The 21468-nt window shown below is 32.6% G+C and overlaps 2 protein-coding genes across 2 annotated transcripts; one reads left to right on the top strand and one right to left on the bottom strand.

Moving 5' to 3' along the window:
- The first annotated feature begins 1672 nt into the window (after positions 1–1672).
- On the top strand, positions 1673–6800 carry LOC129918563 (alpha-(1,6)-fucosyltransferase). Its single transcript, XM_055999173.1, has 4 exons — positions 1673–2523; positions 5012–5453; positions 5527–5951; positions 6009–6800. The coding sequence occupies exons 1-4, from the start codon at positions 2294–2296 to the stop codon at positions 6646–6648; spliced, it is 1737 nt and encodes a 578-aa protein (XP_055855148.1). The 5' UTR covers positions 1673–2293; the 3' UTR covers positions 6649–6800.
- A 4471-nt stretch (positions 6801–11271) lies between these two features.
- On the bottom strand, positions 11272–21276 carry LOC129918313 (uncharacterized). The gene is made up of 10 exons (XM_055998783.1): positions 21004–21276; positions 19782–20033; positions 16374–16558; positions 14227–14406; positions 13805–13974; positions 12987–13744; positions 12689–12795; positions 12298–12625; positions 12129–12230; positions 11272–12066 (listed from the first exon to the last, which is right to left on the bottom strand). The coding sequence occupies exons 2-10, from the start codon at positions 19894–19896 to the stop codon at positions 11612–11614; spliced, it is 2400 nt and encodes a 799-aa protein (XP_055854758.1). The 5' UTR covers positions 19897–20033; positions 21004–21276; the 3' UTR covers positions 11272–11611.
- Positions 21277–21468: the final 192 nt, after the last annotated feature.

The raw sequence follows: 21468 nt of genomic DNA, 5'->3' as shown, positions 1-21468 counted from the left end.
ATGATGGCACTTACGGTAGCTTGTCATATCGGCACTTAAATTTAGTTCATAGTTGGAATACTGGGTATCATTCATTCATGCGTTGACCAGTGGGCAAAAATTAAAAAAAAGTCCGTTACAAAATTTTGCATACAAAAATAGCATAACGAAATCTTGAACGAAATTTATTGTTTTTTTTGTTTTTCCGACCACAAAATTAAAGCAATTGATGCAGAAAGCTTATTTTTTGGTTTAAAAATCATTTTTTGTAGTTTTTTTTCAAAAAGAAATCGCACTAGAAAGAAAAAAGTTTACTTTTGTAAATTTCCCACTTTTTGCAAAAAGAGGCCTTTAGTTATTTATTTACTTAACCAATCTAAGGTTCTAACGTACTTGCCTAAAGGCAATTGTGCAGTAAAATAAACTTTTTTTTCTTTGGAGTTGAGGTCACTTGAACTTTAAAATTGAATTATATTCAATCGCTCCACTTAAAATTAAAATAATTTTAATAATTTTTTATAATTTTTGTTATTTTTTCTTCGTTATTTTTTTTTTTTTTTCTAAGTCTCTTAGTCGAAAAAGTGCCAGTGTTCTGTATCTTTTATAACTGGCGATAAAATATTTGAATGACTATATAATCCATTTTCTCCCCTTGTAACCCAAGATCGTAAATTTTAAAATTAATAATTTTAAACGACTTGCCTTTGACTACAATAAAACACGTATTTTTTTTTTAATTTCAATATCTTCATTCAGCCCTATTGTGAGTTTCACGTGGAATTTTTTTAGCCCGGAATATTTTTGTTCGCCCGGATTTTTAAAAGCTATCATGAGTTTCACCCGAAGGGAATTTACATTTTGAGCTAAACTAGTTTCTTGTTCGGCACCAAAATTTAAGTGTGAGAAGAGGTACCTATTCGACAGACCTCGCAAATTACTCGCAAAAAAAATTGAAAATAAAGTGAGATATCCGAACATGAACAACTTTTCGCCCGGAACTAACAATAGGGGAAAGTGAAATTCGTCGGCCTCTCAACCGCTAGGTCGTGAGTTCAAGCTTCAAAATTAATTGAACATAAGCGACTTATCACCACTAAAAGGAGTCTGATGATCAGGTTGGTCCCCGTGAAATAGCTATAACCCCAGCTTATGAACTTGGTGGTAATACACACAATTTGTTGTTGTTCATTCAAAACCTTCATGATTTTATGATTTGAAAGAAATTTTCTTTATTTATGGAAGAAAATAAAGTTTTTAGACATTAAAATATGTTTATCGTCAGTGATAAAGTTACAGGGGTTAAGCCTAGTACGCTGCTGAAGCAAAACAAAAAATTTTGAAGTCTCCAAAGTAAACAGAGAACATGTTGACATAAAAATACCTTCGGGTATATAAAAAAATCAATAAAATCTTCATAAACTAAGTTCAAAAGCAAAAACAACGCAAATTTAATTTCTTGGTTAACGAAATTTTGTATGGGAATTTTTGTTTCGCTTCAGCTGCGTACTAGGCTTTACAGGCTACTAAAAAAATATTTTCAAATAGATTGTAAAATATTTACTATGCCACCCTATTACCCCTAAGTCCGTTCAGTAACAAAAATCTCTTTAAAACTTGTTTCTCTTTTTTTTATTGTCACATGAGTTTTGGCATCACTTTTTCTACTTGTCATTTTCCATACAATTTTTGACATTGAAACTAGTAAAAAAAAAATCAGCCCCAGATTTCTTCTCATCCATTTCTCGTCCGCACATTTTTCACTTTTTCTGATTATCCGCTGACGGGTGGAGTTCTTTTTTTGATTGCTTCGCAAAAGCAATAAATTCAGTAACTTTTGCTTCACCATTTATATAAATTTTCATCTACACATCAAGCATAATTTTATGTTAATACAAAAAAAAAACACCCAAACGCACAAATTAGAAAGCCAATAAGCAAACAACTCAAGGGATGCGATTGTGTTCTTTGCGACGACATCGGAGCAGTCTACATAACAACAACACACCCGTAGCAGCTGTGTTGGTGCCACAGCCACGAAATTAAATCAATCACATTGTAAAATAGAAACTCTTTATAAATCAGTGTGTACTCATTATTTTGTGTCTAAGCAAAAATCAATCTCAAGAACAATAACCATCTCAAGAGATTTTTAACTCTTGATGCCACCCTGTTGACGAAGGGGCACCACGCCACATAAAAGCCGGGTGCAACGTGCAATCATAAAAGATCATCGACAAAGGAATAAATTCCTGATAGGTTTAACTATATAACAACTTATTTTTGTCCCTTGTGATTTGGTTAACCTGTCGTCGTCATGTCGGTTTTGAGACAATTTCTGGGATCTAGCTCATGGGTGCGTGCATTAATGATTTTCGTTGTTGCATGGGGATTTTTGGTGTACATATTCGTCTCGAAGCTGAGCACGCAGCCAGCAAATGTCGAGCAAGATAGCACTGTGAAAAGAATGAATCAAGCACTACAGATGTTGGAGCACTCGAAACAGAGAAACGATGAATTGAGGCAAATGATTTCCGACTTTATGAGGTGAGTTAAATAAAGAAGGGGGTGGTTTATGGTAGAAATTGGTCTTTAAATGAATGATTACAACAAAAGTATTAATTTTTTGTTGCTGTAAAACTTAAACGCCCACTTATTTTGTCTTTGTTTACTTTGAAGAGGATTTTATAAAAGGCATGTTTAGGTGCTACGTAATCAAATTTATATAAATTAATATAGATGTCACTTTCTTTTGAATCGGTTTAGCTATAGATTAAATTCTTATCATTTTTATGATTATGGATGAATCTCTTGCTAGCAATTTGAATTTTGATTAGGATTATTAGTTTTTATTACAACGATGTAAAAAAGTTGTGATATGTTCAGAAAAAATGCTTATGTTCATGTTTTACTAATATATTTATATAATATATAAAAAGTCACAGACAAGGCCTGAAAGTGAAATGTATCCATTTGTAGGTGAACGACCGTTTGAACATGGGAGGGGCATTTTCGAAGTATGTAATTTGGTTTTAAAGCATGGGTTACAACTGTGTGACACCCATCGCTTATTCGCTGCTGCCTGATTACAAAAACAATTCACATATATCCGGTGCCTGCTACCAAATGATGAACAGGTGATAAATACTTGGCGACTGACGGCATCCAATCGAATTTTTCTGTTAACACTAGGCTAACAGTCGGTTATGATGAATAAAAAACCGATGAATTTTGATTGATTGATATTGGGGATTTAAGATGCACTGAGACATATAAGATCTATTTTGCCCCCTTTTAAGCTGGCTGACTTAGTTCTCCATATTAAAAATATATTAATATTAATTCCTTTCAGGAAATTGTGTAATTGGGGTATTTTCAAAGAGTGTAATTGTTCCTTTTCCATCTGGTAGTAACACAGGTGTTTGAATCTATGGCACTACTAACTAGGCACAAAATATTAAAGGCATTCTTACTTTACAGTGGCCATTGAAGAACCCAGTGATTATCCTGAGGTTGCTCCTACTTATGCAGGATTTGAAAAGCTTTTGATAGTGGTTCGGGTCCCATTAAAGTCCCATTATCTTGCCAAGTTCTAAAATTTTCCTATACACTCCAATACTAGCTTGGGGTTGATTTCGTAGGATTTAAGGGCTTTTAGGGCAGCTTGACTATCATACATAATAGGAATCTTTTTGTTTAAGTGAAATAATTTCTGCGCTTTTTACAATGGCATTCACTTCGGCCTGAAATACATATACTTGGGAATTGACCAATTTGTAAAGTTGAAAGTTTGGTACTAGGTTCAAAGACCTACCGCTGTTCTCCACCCGTCTGTATACCATATGATATTGTTTTCTTTAAAAGATTAGTTCATAGATTCACATACCCAATCTTCTTTTACAACCGATGAATTAAATTGAATGTCATCCGATCCCGTCCCTTCTTTTCAAGGTCATGGAAACGCTGATTAATTTCCAGTTAAAGAAATATCTTCAACAACGGAAGCTTTTAAAGGCTTTTGATAGAGTCTGGCATCAACCCTGTCTTATTGATAATGCATGCATTTGGTATCGATGATACTCTTCTTCGTTAAATTAGAATTTACTTTTCGAACCGTTCAATACAGGTCGTATTGTTTGGACTCAAATCTGAAATCCATAGGATAAACGTTGATGTGCCCGAAGTCTCCGTTTTGTATACGACTCTGGCCTTGACCCTCAGTTTTCCATATATTCGCTTGAGAATTCAAAGCTCATTAAAATCTGATTTCGAATGCATTGTCCAATAGGGATTAGGAAACCGCGTAGAATTAGATGCTTCCAAAACACAATGCTGCTTTCTATCATAAAAACGAAACCTTCCCTATCCATGAGTGGCACTTACAGCAAGGAAACTGAACAGCTTTCGATCTTAAGCATTTTCATTACAAACCTCCGTGAAATGAGCACATATTCGATGTGGCCAAAAACTCTGCGAAATACTTGAGTTTTCTCAGAAGATGTAAGCAAATTTAATTTCCAACTTGAGCTATTTAGAAAGAATCCAAAATAGAGCTTTTAAAATTATAGTTGGTTAGGTCAAATACAAATACAACTTCTTTTTCAAAAAATGCTCAAATGAAATTCTTCCTTAAGTCGTACTACCAAAATGTGGAATGCATTACGTGCCTCAGTTTTCCCTCCGGTTTTGATGTTCAAAACATCAAAGCCAATCTGCATCGGCATCTCCTTTTAAACCCTTCTCTGTCATCCTAACGCTCGTACTGTGATAAAACATATGAAATGTAGATTATAAAAAAGACTATCCTAGTTTTATTTCTGTTTCTTCAGAAATCGGTTTCAATAAAACTCTTTTTTCACATACCTTTTTTGAACCTAAATTTAGTTGGATATCACATTTTAAAGACCCATTTTTCGCTATTTGGTAGAAATTATCAAAAGAATTATTACTAAGTAGTAATTACCTATACAATTAACATTAGAATCTTACAAAAAAATCAAACTTTTTAACTAATATAAGTAATTCTTGTATCCAGTGACCAAGTTGACAAACAATCCGCTCAGAAACTCATGGATAATCTGGAATCGAAATTACAACGCGTCGCTGATGGCGTTGGCGTTCAAAATGCCCACACATTGGAACCAAGTTTGGAGTATGAACAACTTCATCGTCGCATACGTTCCAATACACAAGAGCTTTGGAATTACTTCAGCGATTCGTTGGGCAAAATTCGAAAACGTGTACTTACTGAAATGCCCGATCTTGCTGATGATATACAAAATATTTTACAAATGGGCGCTGAGAACAAAAGATCTCTTATTTATGACATTGATAGAATGACATCAGTAGATGGATATGAAAGTTGGCGCCATCAAGAAGCTACAAATCTCAGTAACTTAGTCCAAAAACGGCTATACTACCTTCAAAATCCAAAAGACTGTAAAAATGCACGAAAACTAGTTTGCAAGCTAAACAAAGTAAGTTCATAATGGTTATAATTTTGTTTCCTGAATTGAAACAAGGAAATTGTATATTTTTTTCTTTTGATAGGGCTGCGGGTATGGATGTCAGCTACATCATGTAGTCTATTGCTTTATAGTTGCCTATGCTACAGAGCGGACAATGATTTTAAAATCCAAAGGATGGCGGTATCATAAAGGCGGATGGGAAGAAGTTTTCCAACCTATATCTGATACATGTACAGACGTGGAGGCTGTACATGCTAACAATTGGCCTGGACAACATGACACACAAGTACTTGTGTTGCCCATAATAGACTCTCTTATTCCAAGACCGCCGTATTTGCCACTTTCAATACCAGAAGATCTAGCTCCTCGATTAAAGAGATTGCACGGAGATCCTATCGTCTGGTGGGTAGGACAGTTTTTAAAATATCTTCTCAAACCTAAGCACTCCATCAAAGAAATGTTGGAGAATGGTATGGACAAGCTTGGATGGAAAAAACCTATCGTAGGGTAAGTCATTAAATCTTAAATAGTTTCTCTTTTGACTGACGTTTTTGAACAATGTAGAGTTCATGTTCGACGAACTGATAAAGTAGGTACCGAAGCCGCATTTCATAGCCTAGAAGAGTACATGACTCATGTCGAGGATTACTATTTGACCATGGAAACTAACGGCACCAAAGTTGATCGACGTATATTCCTTGCATCGGATGATGCTCGTGTAATTGAAGAGGCAAAAAAGAAATACCCTAACTATGACATTGTGGGCGACCCTGATGTTGCAAGAATGGCTGCTGTTTCCACACGGTACACCGATTCATCCCTCAATGGAATCATTCTCGATATACACATGTTATCGTTGTGTGACTATCTAGTCTGCACGTTCAGCTCACAAGTGTGCCGAGTGGCATACGAAATTATGCAGACTTTATATCCTGATGCAGCGCATCGATTTAAGTCGTTAGATGATATCTATTACTATGGCGGACAGAATCCCCATGACCGTGAGGCTGTAATTGCGCACAGTCCAAAGAATCACGATGAAATTCATATGCGACCAGGGGATCTGGCTGGTGTTGCTGGTAATCATTGGAATGGCTTTTCGAAGGGAAAGAACAAACGAACCAACCAAATGGGTCTGTTTCCATCATTCAAAGTAGTGGACAAGGTTGAAACGGTGAAACTGCCTACTTACCCGAATGCGTAAAACTTGGGCGACACGAAGCAGAGTAGGGTATGGTTTCAGGTTGGTGTAAAATGACGCAAAGAGTCTTTAGACGATGTATATGTATAGATAATAATCATGGCGCAAACTAAAATAAAATCTCAACCAGTGGTAGAATTAAGTTTTTCTCTTAAGATTATGCATTTTTTGTTTAGTAAATAAAACTTCTCAAATGAAGTGAACTGTAGGAATTGTTGAAAAAGAAACTTATGTTTCTTAATTTTATTATTTTGTTCAGTAAAGTAGAGAACAATCTAAAGAGCTTCAGTTAGGTAATATTTTGTACGAGTTTTTAATATTTTTTTTACTATATTAAGAATTATTAGGTAATAAATTAAGGAGATAACTGCACTAATATCATATAAAACACGGAACATAAAATGCTGTATGTGCCACACTCTCACAAATAATACACAAAAAACAGTTTATTATTTCTGACTTAACTTAAGATATTACATCATTTTTAAATGCATAAAACCAGCTCTATTTTACAGAATATTGATAAAACATGAAAAAACTCTTTCAAATGACAAATACTAACGTGAATAATTATAGGAAAGTCCACCTTCAAAATATCTCGTATAAATTGTCACTAATTAATTTTAAATTTGGTTTAGGCGCTATTTATGGTAAAAGTTCGATACTGATAGGTTTTTCATGCGGGTACGCTTCCGCCGATTTGATGGTAAAATAAATTGTTTACTCAAATATATGGAATATTAGTTTTATATCTTTCAATGTTATCAAAAAAGAAATAAAAAACCTTAACAAAACACGAGCCAAATATAAGGTAAATCAGCAAGAGGCAGAAAGTGTTAATAAACAAGCCGAAGAAACAATTTCAGGACTTGAAAAACAAATCTCTACTCTAGAATAAAAGGAAAAAAGAAAAGCAAAGGAAATAAGAGGAAATAAATGATAAAGAAACGACGGATTGACAAAGTCCGTTTCAGCTAGGCCTTGGTTTTCAAAGTACTTATTGTGCCAAAACCTTATTATATTTATTTATCAATGCTGCAAGGGAGTTGTTTAAAATGGATGTGGGAAAGTTGTACTGGTCTATTATGTCTATAAATAATGCTATAAATATGTTATTACAGCAGGTATCTAGGTTTATACCTTTCAGGTATTTAACTATTTAGAGTAGTAAGGAGTTATGTTATGTGAACATTATTATTCTTTGATTAAATTAAGTGAAAGATGAAAAATATTTGCTTTCTATCTTATTTTTGAACACATTCCAGTCATTATTTGTTCCCCATCAATTTATTAATTTCTACTCAAATAAGTTTTAAATTTAAAATAATAGTATACTTGGATAGGTATCGGAACACATTTTGCAATTTTCCTAAAATTTTGTACTTATTTCTTTTTTTAAAAAGAGAGTGTTGCATATACCTCATTATAATGATTCCTTTTGGTAATATTTTAATAAAAGTGCACTTTAAATGTTAAACAAATATGTTTATGTATATATTCATATTTTATAAATAAATATATAAATAAAATATCAAACACACATTTTTCTCTAATCTGTATCTATAAATATTAATATAAATATTAATATATATATTTGCTGTGTAATATTTTTTCTTCTCTTTTTTTTTGTGTTAAAATGTGATATTTGGTAAACAAGTTAGATATTCTTTTTTTTAAATAAATATAATTTAGTTAAACATTTTTTTTTAAACTAAGTATGTAATAGAATTAGTGAAAAATAATTTATATGGTTTTGTATAAAAATAATATATAATAAATTATATAAATAAAAAGAACATACATTAAGAAGTAATCGAATCAAATGCAATAATGAGGAAATAATGAACGATGAGCAATTATATTTTATTACTCATAAATCGTACTATGTAAGCATAAAATAAAAAACAAAATAAAAAGGATAATATTTGCAAAAACCTAAAAAGTTTTTTTTATTTTTAATTCGTTCGTATGTTTTTTATTTCCTAAGGTTTAAGCCTGAACTATGTACATAGAAACACAAAGTACAAAGTACTTTTGTGCCGGGCTACCGGTGATTTTTCTATCGCCTAACCAGTCAGGTTGTTGGCAAGAGGGGTGAGGATTTTCCCCTTTTTGACGTTTGTTCTTAAAAAATGTAAATTGGAACGTGATTGGGCACAACACTGTGTAGCCACGGTCTTTGTTTACTTTTTATACTTTTACTTGCGATATATGTAGGTACTATAGGGCAAGTTTAGGATTCGTAAAAAAATCGAACTCGAGATAACAATTTTACATGACATTACGATGATGGAGAATGCCAAAAAAGTGGGTCCGGCAATTCTGTCTGTCTGTCTGTCTCTATCTGGAGCTGCAGCCTAAACGAGTGAAGTGATTTTCTTCAAACTTGGTAGTTAGCAGTTTTTATCTTTTATGACCAAAACTAACGGTACCTGCCATATAACGGAAATAGAAAAGGTAATTTTTTTCAAAAACGGCTCTAACGATTTTGATTAAAATTTTTGTGTGTAGTACTACACATAAGGGCCAACTTTTTAAATAAAAAAAATATTTTTTGTACCGTTATTAACGGTACCTGTCATAGAACGGTTTTTTTCGTTTCTGAATATCTCGTACAAAATTAACCCGATTTAAATGAAAATTTTTATACAAAAGTGTGTAAGTAAAGATAATATTAAAATTTTAGAAAATTTTCAAAAAACGCATTTTTGGTTTTTTAAAAAATATTTCAAAATTTTTTTTTTGAAAAATCAATTTTTTGAAAACGGATCAATGAAAAATTTTGAAATTTAGTTTTTATGTGTAAATTAATTATTTCTTCAAAATGGCATACCAACTTTTTTTTTGAAAAATGTTAAAAAAATTTTATATATAAAAAATTATTTTTTTAAAAAACGGCTCCTACAATTTTCAAAATTTTTTTTCTAAAAATACCTTTTTATACGAGAAATAAAATGGCATACTTGTTTTTTTTTTAAATTTTTTATTTTAAAACGGAGTTTTATTAATAATTATAAAAACAGATTTAATTTTTTTATACTACTTATGAAATTTCTTCAAAATATCAAATTTTAAATTTCTTGAATAAAAAGCTTTAACATTATAGTTACTTTAAGCATAAGAGCAAGTACGTGCGACCCCAGTCGTGCAATTTATTTTTTTGCCTTTGTGTTTCGTTGTAGTTCTAGCGTACAAAAGAAATAATTGTCAAATCAACTTTGACGCCTTATGTGGATTTCTATTTGCATCATTTGTTTTCGTCCGAAAATAAAAAAAATACCGATATCTCATGTCGATTTCCATTTGAAACAGATTTTGGTAGCATTTTGTAATTTTGTTTTTGTAATTTCTTGACCAATTGTATTTATATGGAAAAATTGCTTACACACATCTACGAATATAAATCTATTTGCTTAGTGAGATCTGTGGATCTGATACAAAAACCCGTGTTTCAAATAGAAATCCACTTCTTTCAGCGATACAAAGTGAAGAAATTAGTTCCTACACATCTCTTATTATTGGTACGAATATAAATTCTTGGTAAGCAGCTTTGCCCATATTCTACTGTTGACACTTGTATCATAGAAACTCTCCTAACTCTGAGCCCGTATTACGAGTTTCGGAACCAAAGGAACAAAAATGATAACCAACTCTGTGCCCGTATTACGAGTTTCGGAACCAAAGGAACAAAAATGATAACCAAGGAAAACGATAATCGCTACATGAACAGATAATAAATTTCGAGGATGGGTCCATGAACGTTTTGCTTTAATACTTCTTTATTTTAACTTTGTATGGAACGACACACATTACTTGGAATATGGAACGACACATATTTCTTATCTCTGCAATAAGCTTCAAAATGTGGAGACTTTTCTATTTTATTTCCAGTTTGTTTATTTGATGTGGAAGCCCTTCAAAAAAAAAACCATATAGTTCTTTTATAAAGCTAGATTTCTTTAACACGAAAGTCTTCAGAGCCAAAGAAAATAACAGAATATTAGTTCTTACAATTATATTAAGTTAACGTGCATCTATTCTCGTTCAATTTACTGGAAAAAATCACTTCCTTGTCCCCCTTGAAACTATATGTAATCCGAATAGCAGTTGCCAGATTTTCTAATTCGATATCTGAGTTTTTTACATCTTCAAAACTTCATAATTCAAATTTTTGTAAGAATTTGTAAGTCTTACAATTTTTTAAATCTGGAATATATGTATGCTTGTATATAATTTCGATCCTTTTCATTCCAATTCCAAGTTTCATTATTTGGCAACGATATACAACTTAACATAATTTTTGAACGCTTGAGGACACTGCGGCGAATGTTTAACATGTTTGTCTATTAAAAAAGTGACGATTAATTAAACATTTTCTGTCACTGAATGTAATGAATAATGAAAGCAATTAACCTGTGTTGACTATTATTAAATTACCAACATGTAAATATTCTTGGCTTACTGTAATTTTTTTTGGCATTTTCGAACCGTAGAAAAGTGAATTTTTGAAAAGAAGTTATTTCCTCGTTTTTCCAACTACCAATTTTATTATTTGGTGGTGAAATTGAAAAAAAGAACAAGAAATTTGTTTATTTTTTAAATATAATATTTAACATATTTTTTGTTTATTAAAAAGCTTACGAAAAAAATGTTCAACTTATACATGCATACATAATATATTTTTAGTGACCGTAACAATGGATAAATATTTAATATTTTTTTTAATTCTTTCGCATTACTTTTCGCTTGTTGCATAGTTGTATTTATTTTGCATCCAAAACAGTTTTCATTGGTTTTTCTTGTACAACAATAATAATAATAATTTTAATAATGCAAAAAGTTATTTCAAACAAATAACAATCGGCTGATTTTGTTTCTTTTGTCTTATGCTCTAGAATTACTTTTTAACAAAAAGAAAAAGGGTTAAGTATATATAATTATAAAATGGTCCAAAAACAAAATTTCTTCACTCGTGTCGTATACCGCATATCGATAAAAATGTACTAAAATTATGCAAACTGCAAGCAGGAAGAACAGTGTAGGCAATTTTGGCGGTGTCGGCTACTTTGTTCCTAAAATCTTGTAGAGTGTTTAGGAGTAGTTCAACGGACGGTGTTGCGGTCACTTGGTAGAAGACTTTAAGGTGAATCGCTGGAATATGTACGTTCTTTGGCATGTGATTGTTAGTTGTTGTTGTTGTGATTGCTGCTGCAGGTTCATCGTTAGTTATGGGTTCTTCAGTTTGTTGAAGACTGAGTGAATCAAGACGTTTCAATGCTGGATAATCCTTCAGTAATCGATTAAGAACATAAGTGAGTATTTCATCAAAGCTCTCCGTTGTGAGATTTTGTGCGACTTGACGGTGATTGGTAATGATGTCATCACTTAGTTGTGTCAACTGAGTTGTAGAAGAAGCAAGTCCTAGAACAAAAGAGTAATTGGAAGATAATACTGTTTTACACAGCTTGCCTTTTTTTGCTTACCTGTTGACACGTAACAAATAATAGCGGCGCAATTATTTTCGTAATTCCAGCGCCGTCGAATAGAAATAGTGTATTCTCGTACTGAGCAACCAGTCTCTTCATCTACAGTATATATTTTCTCAAATAATTTAGAAAGAAAAAATAAAATATTTTTGATCGATTAACTTACAATCAAAGCTATCATTATGGGTGTGTGCCCAGACTTGCCATTCAACCAAAGCATTTCTAGGCAGTGCCGGCACTACAATGTAATCCATAATGGCATTCGTTGTGCGTCGCTCCCATTGCCTTCTAGCTTCTGAAATAAATGCTGGGTGGGTAACAAAGCAAATGCCTTGCACTACATCGCGTAGTTGTCCCTGAGCATTCATAGCTTTAGCTATCCGACTAATATGTCTTAAGGCAAGTTTGCACTGTGGACGGATACCTCCATCGATGATTGTCATGCTACCAGGTACTAGGGCCACTTGGCCAGATATATACGTTATCTCATCGATCTTGTAAATATAAAAATTATTGAATATTTGAATGATTAATGATTGTATGAAAAAATTATTTACCTTTGTCGATTGACTGTAGGGCCCAATATTGGCCGGTGCCCAGTGTGAGATTCCTTGGACGTGCATTGTATGCCTCTTCGCTTTGATGTTGTTCTCTTTTGGCCGTCCTAAAAGTCTCGTTTAGAGCTTTTTGTTCGCAACACACATACATACATATATATTTATATGGACATAATAAAACAAACGGTAACACAACAAACAATATTTAAAATTGTAAAATAAAACTGACATCACCGAGATATAACTATACCTAAATTAGTTCTTATGCAATAGAATTTAGACTTAGGCTAAGAATTACCCTCGTTTTGTTCCGGTCGAAAAGCAACGGCCTCCATCACAACATGACAATCTTCCGGTAGCGGACATTCCACGCACACTCGAGTTGGGGGATTTTGGAAATGCATTGCATTGGCATATATACGATTCTGGATCAGGTACTCGGCAATAGATCGAACATAGACAGTCACAAAACAATAGTCACTCATCTCATAGCCGTTCTCTGTCGCCATTGTTCTTAGTTGATTCATGGCATTGGTCATGCCTTCTTCGAGGGTCGGAGCGCATCCCTGAATACCAGCTACCCACATCCAGCCCTTTCGGTTTATTGCAACCACTGGACTGTTAGTAAGAGGACGGAATTCCCGTTCATAGATCATTGGACTCGGTGGTTGAGTCATTGGGACACTAGTCGCTAAAGTAATTGAACCAATTGTTGGCTCCTCAACACTTGCACTTTTTGTCAAAATGGGAATTGGTGATGAGGAGGCAATTTTACGCCCAAATGAATTACTTCGTGATATCAGCTCATTTTGACTGAGCGATTCACGCAAACGGTTCTCCTTTTCGATCAATTCGAGTTCCGTTTCACTTAAATCTGGATCACTAAGGTCACTATAAGTTGATTCATTTAAGTCACTTATATAGTCGAGGGATTTTTTCACAAGCATATCACACGAATGAATTTGTTCTTTTGGATGCAGTCGCAATTTGGTAAAATTAATATACCCCACTGGGCAAACAGGATCATTAGAACTGATTATCGTTTGAACATCCTCACTTCAAAGGTATAAAATAGAAACAAATCAATTACAAGGGAAATCAAAATTTTAAACTTACACAAAAATCTTTTGCTTAAAAAGTGGGCAGTCCAGAGTAAAGGTTTCATATTCTCCACCTTCACCACACACATTTAGTCCGTATTTATCCCGCATTTTAATTAAATGAGGTTGAATTTCCCGTAGTGATTTTCCCAAATGACGATCGGGTACTAAACCTAATGCTGCTACCTAATAGAAAAAAGATACAATACATATTTTGAGAATTTGTTTAAATGAAATAAAACAAAAGAAAAACGGTACTGAAACTAAATATAAGTTTCGGTGGGAATGACAGTTGATGATGAGCTTTCTCACTTCGTCATCACGAAACACATCAAATATTAAAAAAAAAAGAAATACCAGTTAAAAAAACAATACAAAAAGGTTAAAGATTATTGTATGTAATAGATCTAAAACTTTAAGACTTAATTGTAAACAAACCTTTATTATAATTGCATGAACATGACAGTCAATCATTTCTTGTAAAAGTTCAGTCTGGTCTCTCCTCCACAAATAAGCTAACGACACAAGATTCAAGCGGCTGCATACATTTTCCACTCGTACACGTTGGTAATCAGATAAAATAGCTCCTACGGCAACTGCTTCAACATTCAGCTCTTTCTATAATAATATAAAAAATAGCTAATGTTAGACATATAAACACAATTTAAAAAAAAAAAAACAATACAATTTTGTGCTAAAATACGTTTTTTCATGATAATTCGGTTTTTGTCAATATGGTAAAAAAAATGTCAAGATGGTGGAGGCTGAATTTTATCCCAGGACGTGACAATCCGTCGTACAAACCATTATTCCACGTGCTACTACTAGCCTATCGTAATTTTTATTTCGCATAAGTTTTCTAGGTCAGTGAAGTGAAGTTGTTAGTGAAAACCACAGAAATGCATTATTATTTAAATTGCGTGAGCAGGTGCTCGCTTTTTTTTAATTTCAAAAAACAAAATTTTGTTGTTTCAAATTCTTATTTTTTATGTTATTTTAGGCTCTTTTGGTCTTTTCCATTCTTTACCCAACGTTTCGAAAGAATTCCTTACTTCTTCAGGGGATTTTTGTTCTTTGTTCATTATTTGTACTAAATCACACTATATTTGTTACTACTCCGTATTGCATCCTCCTCACTGACACAAATTTAAAATAATTAACAAATATAATATAAAATAAAACAAGCAAAACGAAATTATTAAACTAATCGAAAAAAGGCATTTATGTACATATATCACAGCTTAACTTCAGGTACTTGACTTTATAGACGAGAAAAGATATTTATATAACAGCTTAATTTCAGGTATTTGTAGTACTTTAGAAAGAAGAAAGGAATTCTTACGAAACGCCAATCCCACGTTACCTCTCTACGCAAAAGTGAAATACCAATACAGTATTTTTTTCATAATAATACTAGTTTACAAAAACGAAAAATATTTATAAACAAGATATAGATTTAAGCCCATACAACTTGAAAGTCATATTTAAAGAAAAAGTTTATGTTACAGAAATCTCCTAAAAAGATCTCAGTATTGTTTTACCGCATTCTCCTTTGAAATTTGGTGTGATAGTTTAAACATGATTCAAACTAATATAAAATATATAAAAAAAAATTCTTAAAATAGAGTCCATTTTTTTTTGTTTAAGCTTAGTTGTTGATTTTTTTAATTCAATTTTCAAGAATAAGGTCTTCAGAATCAGAGCATTACATTTTGCTTTTAAAATACTTTTTAAAGTTATGATATATGTAGATATAACGTGTTTAGTTCGAAAATGCATTTGCATAATGGTGTGTATTGTGTTTTTAAAATGGTATCTAAATTCAGGATAGATTATGCCAACATTCGCGGGCTTAGATCGAACTTCTGTTATGTATACATTTATACTGTAAAAAAAGGCCAGCTGCTTACGCATAAAGTGAGACACAGATAAGTGAAAATTAAGATTGTGTTGAATTTAATCTACATTCTATTGATTGGTACCATTAGCCTTTGACCCCTTGGTTGCTGCAGAAATATGACACAGCACGGTTCTGACGGCACAAACAATATTGTATCATGGAACTCTACGAGATATTGTACTAAATGCTTATAATTTTGTATTTCATCAAGTTCGTGGCACCTAGTGGTCTATATTTTTAATTATATTTGTAATAATTGCTTTTTTTTTATTGAAAATCCTTTCACCAAATCACAGCATTTTAAAAGACATAATAAAGTAATTCATTTTGTTTTATGTGATCATAGAACAAAAAAATAAAAAATGTATGTATATGGTAAAAAAGAACTCAGAAGCCAGTAATCGCTCTTGTGAATATTGACTTTTTATCATCATAGTTTATCTCATCACAACAAAAAGTCGCATGCATAAGGAAATAAAAATTTAACCAATAAAATTTAAAACAATTTGTTTGATCAATAACAACACAACACAATCATAATACCTCATGCTTCTGCTTAATGTTCAAATCGGTTGGCAGTATTTGTTCTTATTTTAATCTCATTTTAAAAACCAACCACGTACTGAATAAAATTGCTTTTCAGTTTCATAGCATACTATTTTCATAATTAAGATCATCCCCTTACCTTCGTCTCCTCCAATAAAGTGTAGAGATCTTCAACCTCATCATCGTCGGTGGGTACATAGTATTTGCCGGTTTGTGTACTCTTGCCTTTTGTTTCGCGTCGATACAGAGGTAGTCCCATAGCTTTGGCAAGTATCTCGATACCCATGTGACCTACAGTTTGGTACATAAAACTATCGAGCTCATCTGAGGGTAGAAAAAAATTGTATAGGCTTATTTTAAATTTACTAAAAATTCAAATACTTAATCAGCAAACTTTTTTGTGAAAAATTATCTTAAATGTAAATTTGAATCTCGTCATTGTATATTCTTTTGAGAAAGTTTGTTTATGTCTTTGATGATGAGATGACAGAAGTGTACAAATATTTGATTTGATATTGGGCCAATCCAGTGTTTATTTTATAAAAATGAAGGTAAACCAAGTATAAGTAATTACAAGTAAATGTAATTGTATAGGTAGAATGCTTTTGAGATTGGTCGGGACTTCAAAGCGACCTTGGGAAAGGAAAGTGTTGGAAGAAACAACTTAAAACACTTTACTTTTCATTACTTGTATATTTCAACTCTACAATCAATCTAATATTCATTGCTTTTCAATTTTTCATTTTATTATTTTTTCATCATTTTTTTAAAATAAATCTTTGTTCGAGTTGTGTAACCGTTTCTGTTTTAATTAACTAAAGGTTTAATTCTGCTTTTATTGAAGAATCTCATCAGAAAGTATTTTGGCAGGTTGTGGGCGGAATCTGGATTCGCCTAGAGGTATCGGATTTGGAATTATCGATTTCGCTCTGATAATGAGCATAAGGTTTTCCACTATAACGATCCATAGAAACCAATGGCGCTTTACAAACTTGAACCATTTAACAAGTACATAAAATACTACAACTCATTTTGTACAACGAGGAAAAAATATGAACGAAAAACTCAACCAAATTAATCTTATTGACACTTGACACCTGGGATTTCTTTAGTATTCTAGAGCCAACACAGAATCTGATCACAACCTGCTTGTACCTAAAGTCGACATACGCATTTTCAAGCATAAAATGAAGGTCGGAAATAGTACATACAAATTAACCAGGAAACTCTTGCTGATTATCCGCAGCTAATACTAGAGACGAATGGTAAAAATATCAAGGGACCACTGTTTTCTCTCATCAATATTTTCTGTAAACATTTTTCGTCTACAGAAAATCACGGTCAATTAACCAGCACTAGATTCGATTACACACTTTAAGGAGGGAGAGGAAGGAAGTAAAATAAAAATTTCCGTAATGGATAACACGGCAATGGTCTGATAGGCAAGAGAAGAGACCGATCCAGTTTTTTATTCTGGAAATATTTCATTTTATACAACTTCACTGCTTTTTGAGCCATCATCAGTGTAGATGAAAACTATTCAATCATGTGGGGGGGTGTTACGGTGCTCACAAACGAATCTTGAGGATATGTCTACTCGGATACAGGAAGAATATGATCCTATTTAGAAGATTAGTGTTGCCAATATGATTGCTGGTTCACTGTAAAATAATAGCTGCTTCTTGTTGGTGTATATAGTTAGAGGCAGGTAGTTAGGGAGAAGGACCGTATTACCTAAAGGGAAATTAAATTTTAGTTTAGTATGGTTTAACTCCGAATTTACAGCGATCTTTCTAGCTAATTAAAGAATAATTAGGTTTAATTACGATAAATATGTAAGTAAATAATGTAATAATGTACATCAAATAACTTTTTTTTTTCTAATGTCCGCACTAAAGAGACTTTGGGTATAATGCTCAAGTAAAATTTAATACTGAAAAGATGGATTATTAGTAAATAACTCAAGTGAATCTTTCGAGTACCTACCCGATATGAAAATTAAACTCGAGCTTTGGACGAATATATGCTTATAAATTACGGCTTAATCAGAGGGGGCGACAAATTTCTTACATCTTTGGAGAAAGCCTAAGCATTTCGCAGCGTTTAAAGCGAAATCAAATATGTGCTCATTCCACAGAAAGTGGTTTGTAATGAAATACCTAGAATTAAAAGCCGTTCAGTTTCCTGGCTATAAGTACCACTCATGGATAGTGGCAAAAGGGGAATTTTTGTTTTAACTATAATTAACAGCATTGTGTTTTAAAGCTTGAAATTCTACGCGGTTTTTTATTCTACATTCGAGCTCAGAATTTAATGAGCTTATCATATTTTACCATTGCAGTTCCAAATCCCAAGAATATTGGTGTCATTCCTCAAACGAATATGAAAATCTGAGGTTACTACTACCAACAAAACAATAAGGTGGATCCGTAAGTAGATCATTAATAAAAATGAGGAAGAGAGTCTGATATAAAACCAAGCCCTGGGGTACGCCAGTGTTTATACTATGGATTTCGGACTTGAATTCACGTATAGAACGGTTCAAAGATAAATTATAATCCAACAAAAAGTTAATTATCCATATTAAATGCATGCAAATGCTTTTGAAACATCAAGCGCAATAATTTTACTTTCTTTCAAACGATGTAAAGATTTGTTCCACTGTTTGGTGAGAGCGTAAAATATTTGCCTTATTAGGGACAGCCTAGGCAAATGCAAATGCCACAAGGGAAGAGACATATTGTTCTTAAGTAGGACAGATGAAAAAGCTTACGCAGTGGTTTTGCCAGCGTGGAAGAACACCTCTTCAGAACAACGGGAAGGATACAGCGGATGTATGTATGTTAAGGTCTTTCAGGATTCATGTACGCATTAAACTAGAAGGCAGAATAGGTTTCGCACCAAACTATCGCGCGAGTAGATTAGCTTCATCAAAATGAAATTAGTAAGCTATAAAGCTACATAATTTTAAGATATTTATGTACAAATCGTCGGCGTAAAGCAAAATTTTTCTAAGTCACAAAAAGCAAATTTTACAGGGGACGATTTTTAAGTTTCAAATTGGTTTAAAGCGACATTTTTCTGCTCGTTCGCCATTCAGGTTATGTTTTTTATAAAGTTTGTTCTTTTAGTAGGTGCATACTATTTTTAAATATTTTTTTTTAAACTAAAAATCCAAAATTGGACATAGAACAATTCCTATACAAGTACGCAATTTCCTTAAATAAAAAGTGGACTTAGAAAAAAATATGATGGGACTTAGAACAATCAAGAATACTCGGGTCTCATTTTCAGAAGGCTACTGTGTTTATTGTTCTATGTCCCATTAAATTATAGGTACCTATTATCTGCTGAAAAGAAATTTTTTGGACAAAAACCCTTTTCAAATTCGGAAAGAGCACCCTCAAATTAGTAAAACTACCTACATCATTATCTCATTTTCGGTAAAAAGTGGATTTAAAACAATTTTGCTTTACGCCGACGAAATGTCGGATTGCAGCTATGGAGGAATAAATAAATTAATTTCAATAATATAATTAACACTTACCTCTATCCTTTGGATGAAGATTTGCCAATGCAACAATTTCATGTCCTTCGGCAACACACTGCATCATGTTATAGCAGCTATCTTTGCCGCCACTAACCATTGCTACGACACGCATTTTGAAGGCTAGTTTTTCTTTTGCAAATACAACTTTTTGCAATGAATTTTTTTTTAAGTGAATAAAATTAATTTCCTTCTGAATTTTTTGGTTACACTTCTCTCGGAAAAATTAGTGTAATTTAGTATTCTATCTTTCTATAAAAAAAAAAAAAAAAACTAATCAAAACAAAAAGAAAAAAAGGAAATTGATAATTTTCCACACAATTGACCGAGCTGCACTCGTTGTCGATAATAATTTTAGCAGTATAAAAACTGAAACTCAAACCGAAACAGAAACAACAAAAATCAATTTAAACAAAATATAATCTTGTTCTGCTGCTGACTTTCTTTAATATAAAAATGAAAAACAACAATAAATGCATGAACAGATATTATTGCCAATCTGCCTATTCGTCTATCTTTTTTGTCTTTCTATCTAGAAAATAACAATAATAACATTGAGGGAGCAAACGACGATTTCTATTTATAACATCAACAACGCTCGCTGGCCGATATTCCTTCCACCTTGGATAAGAACAGCGTCTTAATAAATTTTTTTGTGACAGTGGTGCTGGGAGCGAGTACATAAGACAAATAAGTAAATAAAAATGATAAGTAGCTATTCAAGAAGTGGATATATCTAAGTTTGAAGCAATCTTAATTGAAAGCGCAACTAATCGGGGAAAACAACAAATAAATTGTAATTTCCTTAATGTTCTTCAAATTGGCTTCATGTTCTTGTTTTTTTGCAGCGATTCTGATTTCGTGGGTGGTCAAGCGCCACGTTTTTCTACCAAATCACTATAAAAAAAGGAAAACAAATTAAGCACTTAAAATAGCATTTATATATGTATTTTCTTAAAATTGAAGTCTACACGCTGAAAAAAACTGCAAAGGAGCTTTGAGTCTTTTCAGAAGTTAAGATTTCTCGATTCCAGCAGCTGTTTTAGAAGTTGTTCACAAATGAAAAAGAATAACATTCGACCTATGTGCAGCAGAAACACACCAGATTCGATTCGAAGGTCAAATTTTTTTTTCGTTGCGTCGCCGCCTTGTGCAGAACGAGGTGTTTCTCGTTTTGATTTTACATCGAAATGGTATACGTTTTTATGTGTGATTTATTTACTTTTTATGAACTGCATTTGTTATAAGATGAAGAAATATATTTTTTTTTTCAAAGAATTTTCGTTTGTTCTTTGTGTAAATCTATATATTTTGGCTAATTAAGCACACACGCGCAATCGATTTGAGGATATAGAAACAAAAAATAATTATATTTTCTTATTGGAAATCCGCAAATCCGCACTAATCGCGAATTCACTGAATGGGTCGATTTTTTTGGACTTGTGGGATAAATTTCTTTTCCTTTTTCAACTCAAATCGTGGTCGGTGACATTTGTGATGGGATGTATTGTAGAATGAATTGTGGATGTTTTATCTAGAATGGAGAGTTTGAGTTTATTTGAATAAAAAGTGATGCCAGAACTAAATAATAATTTTTAACATCGCATCTACATGAGATGTTTTCAAAATGCATTTTGTGGTTACCTTCCAACGGTCCGAATCGGCTCCGAAGTGAGTCCGAGCTCGA

Source organism: Episyrphus balteatus, chromosome 4, assembly GCF_945859705.1.
Source record: "Episyrphus balteatus chromosome 4, idEpiBalt1.1, whole genome shotgun sequence".
NCBI classification, from domain to species: domain Eukaryota; kingdom Metazoa; phylum Arthropoda; class Insecta; order Diptera; family Syrphidae; genus Episyrphus; species Episyrphus balteatus.
This window is presented reverse-complemented; position numbering and strand designations above follow the sequence as displayed.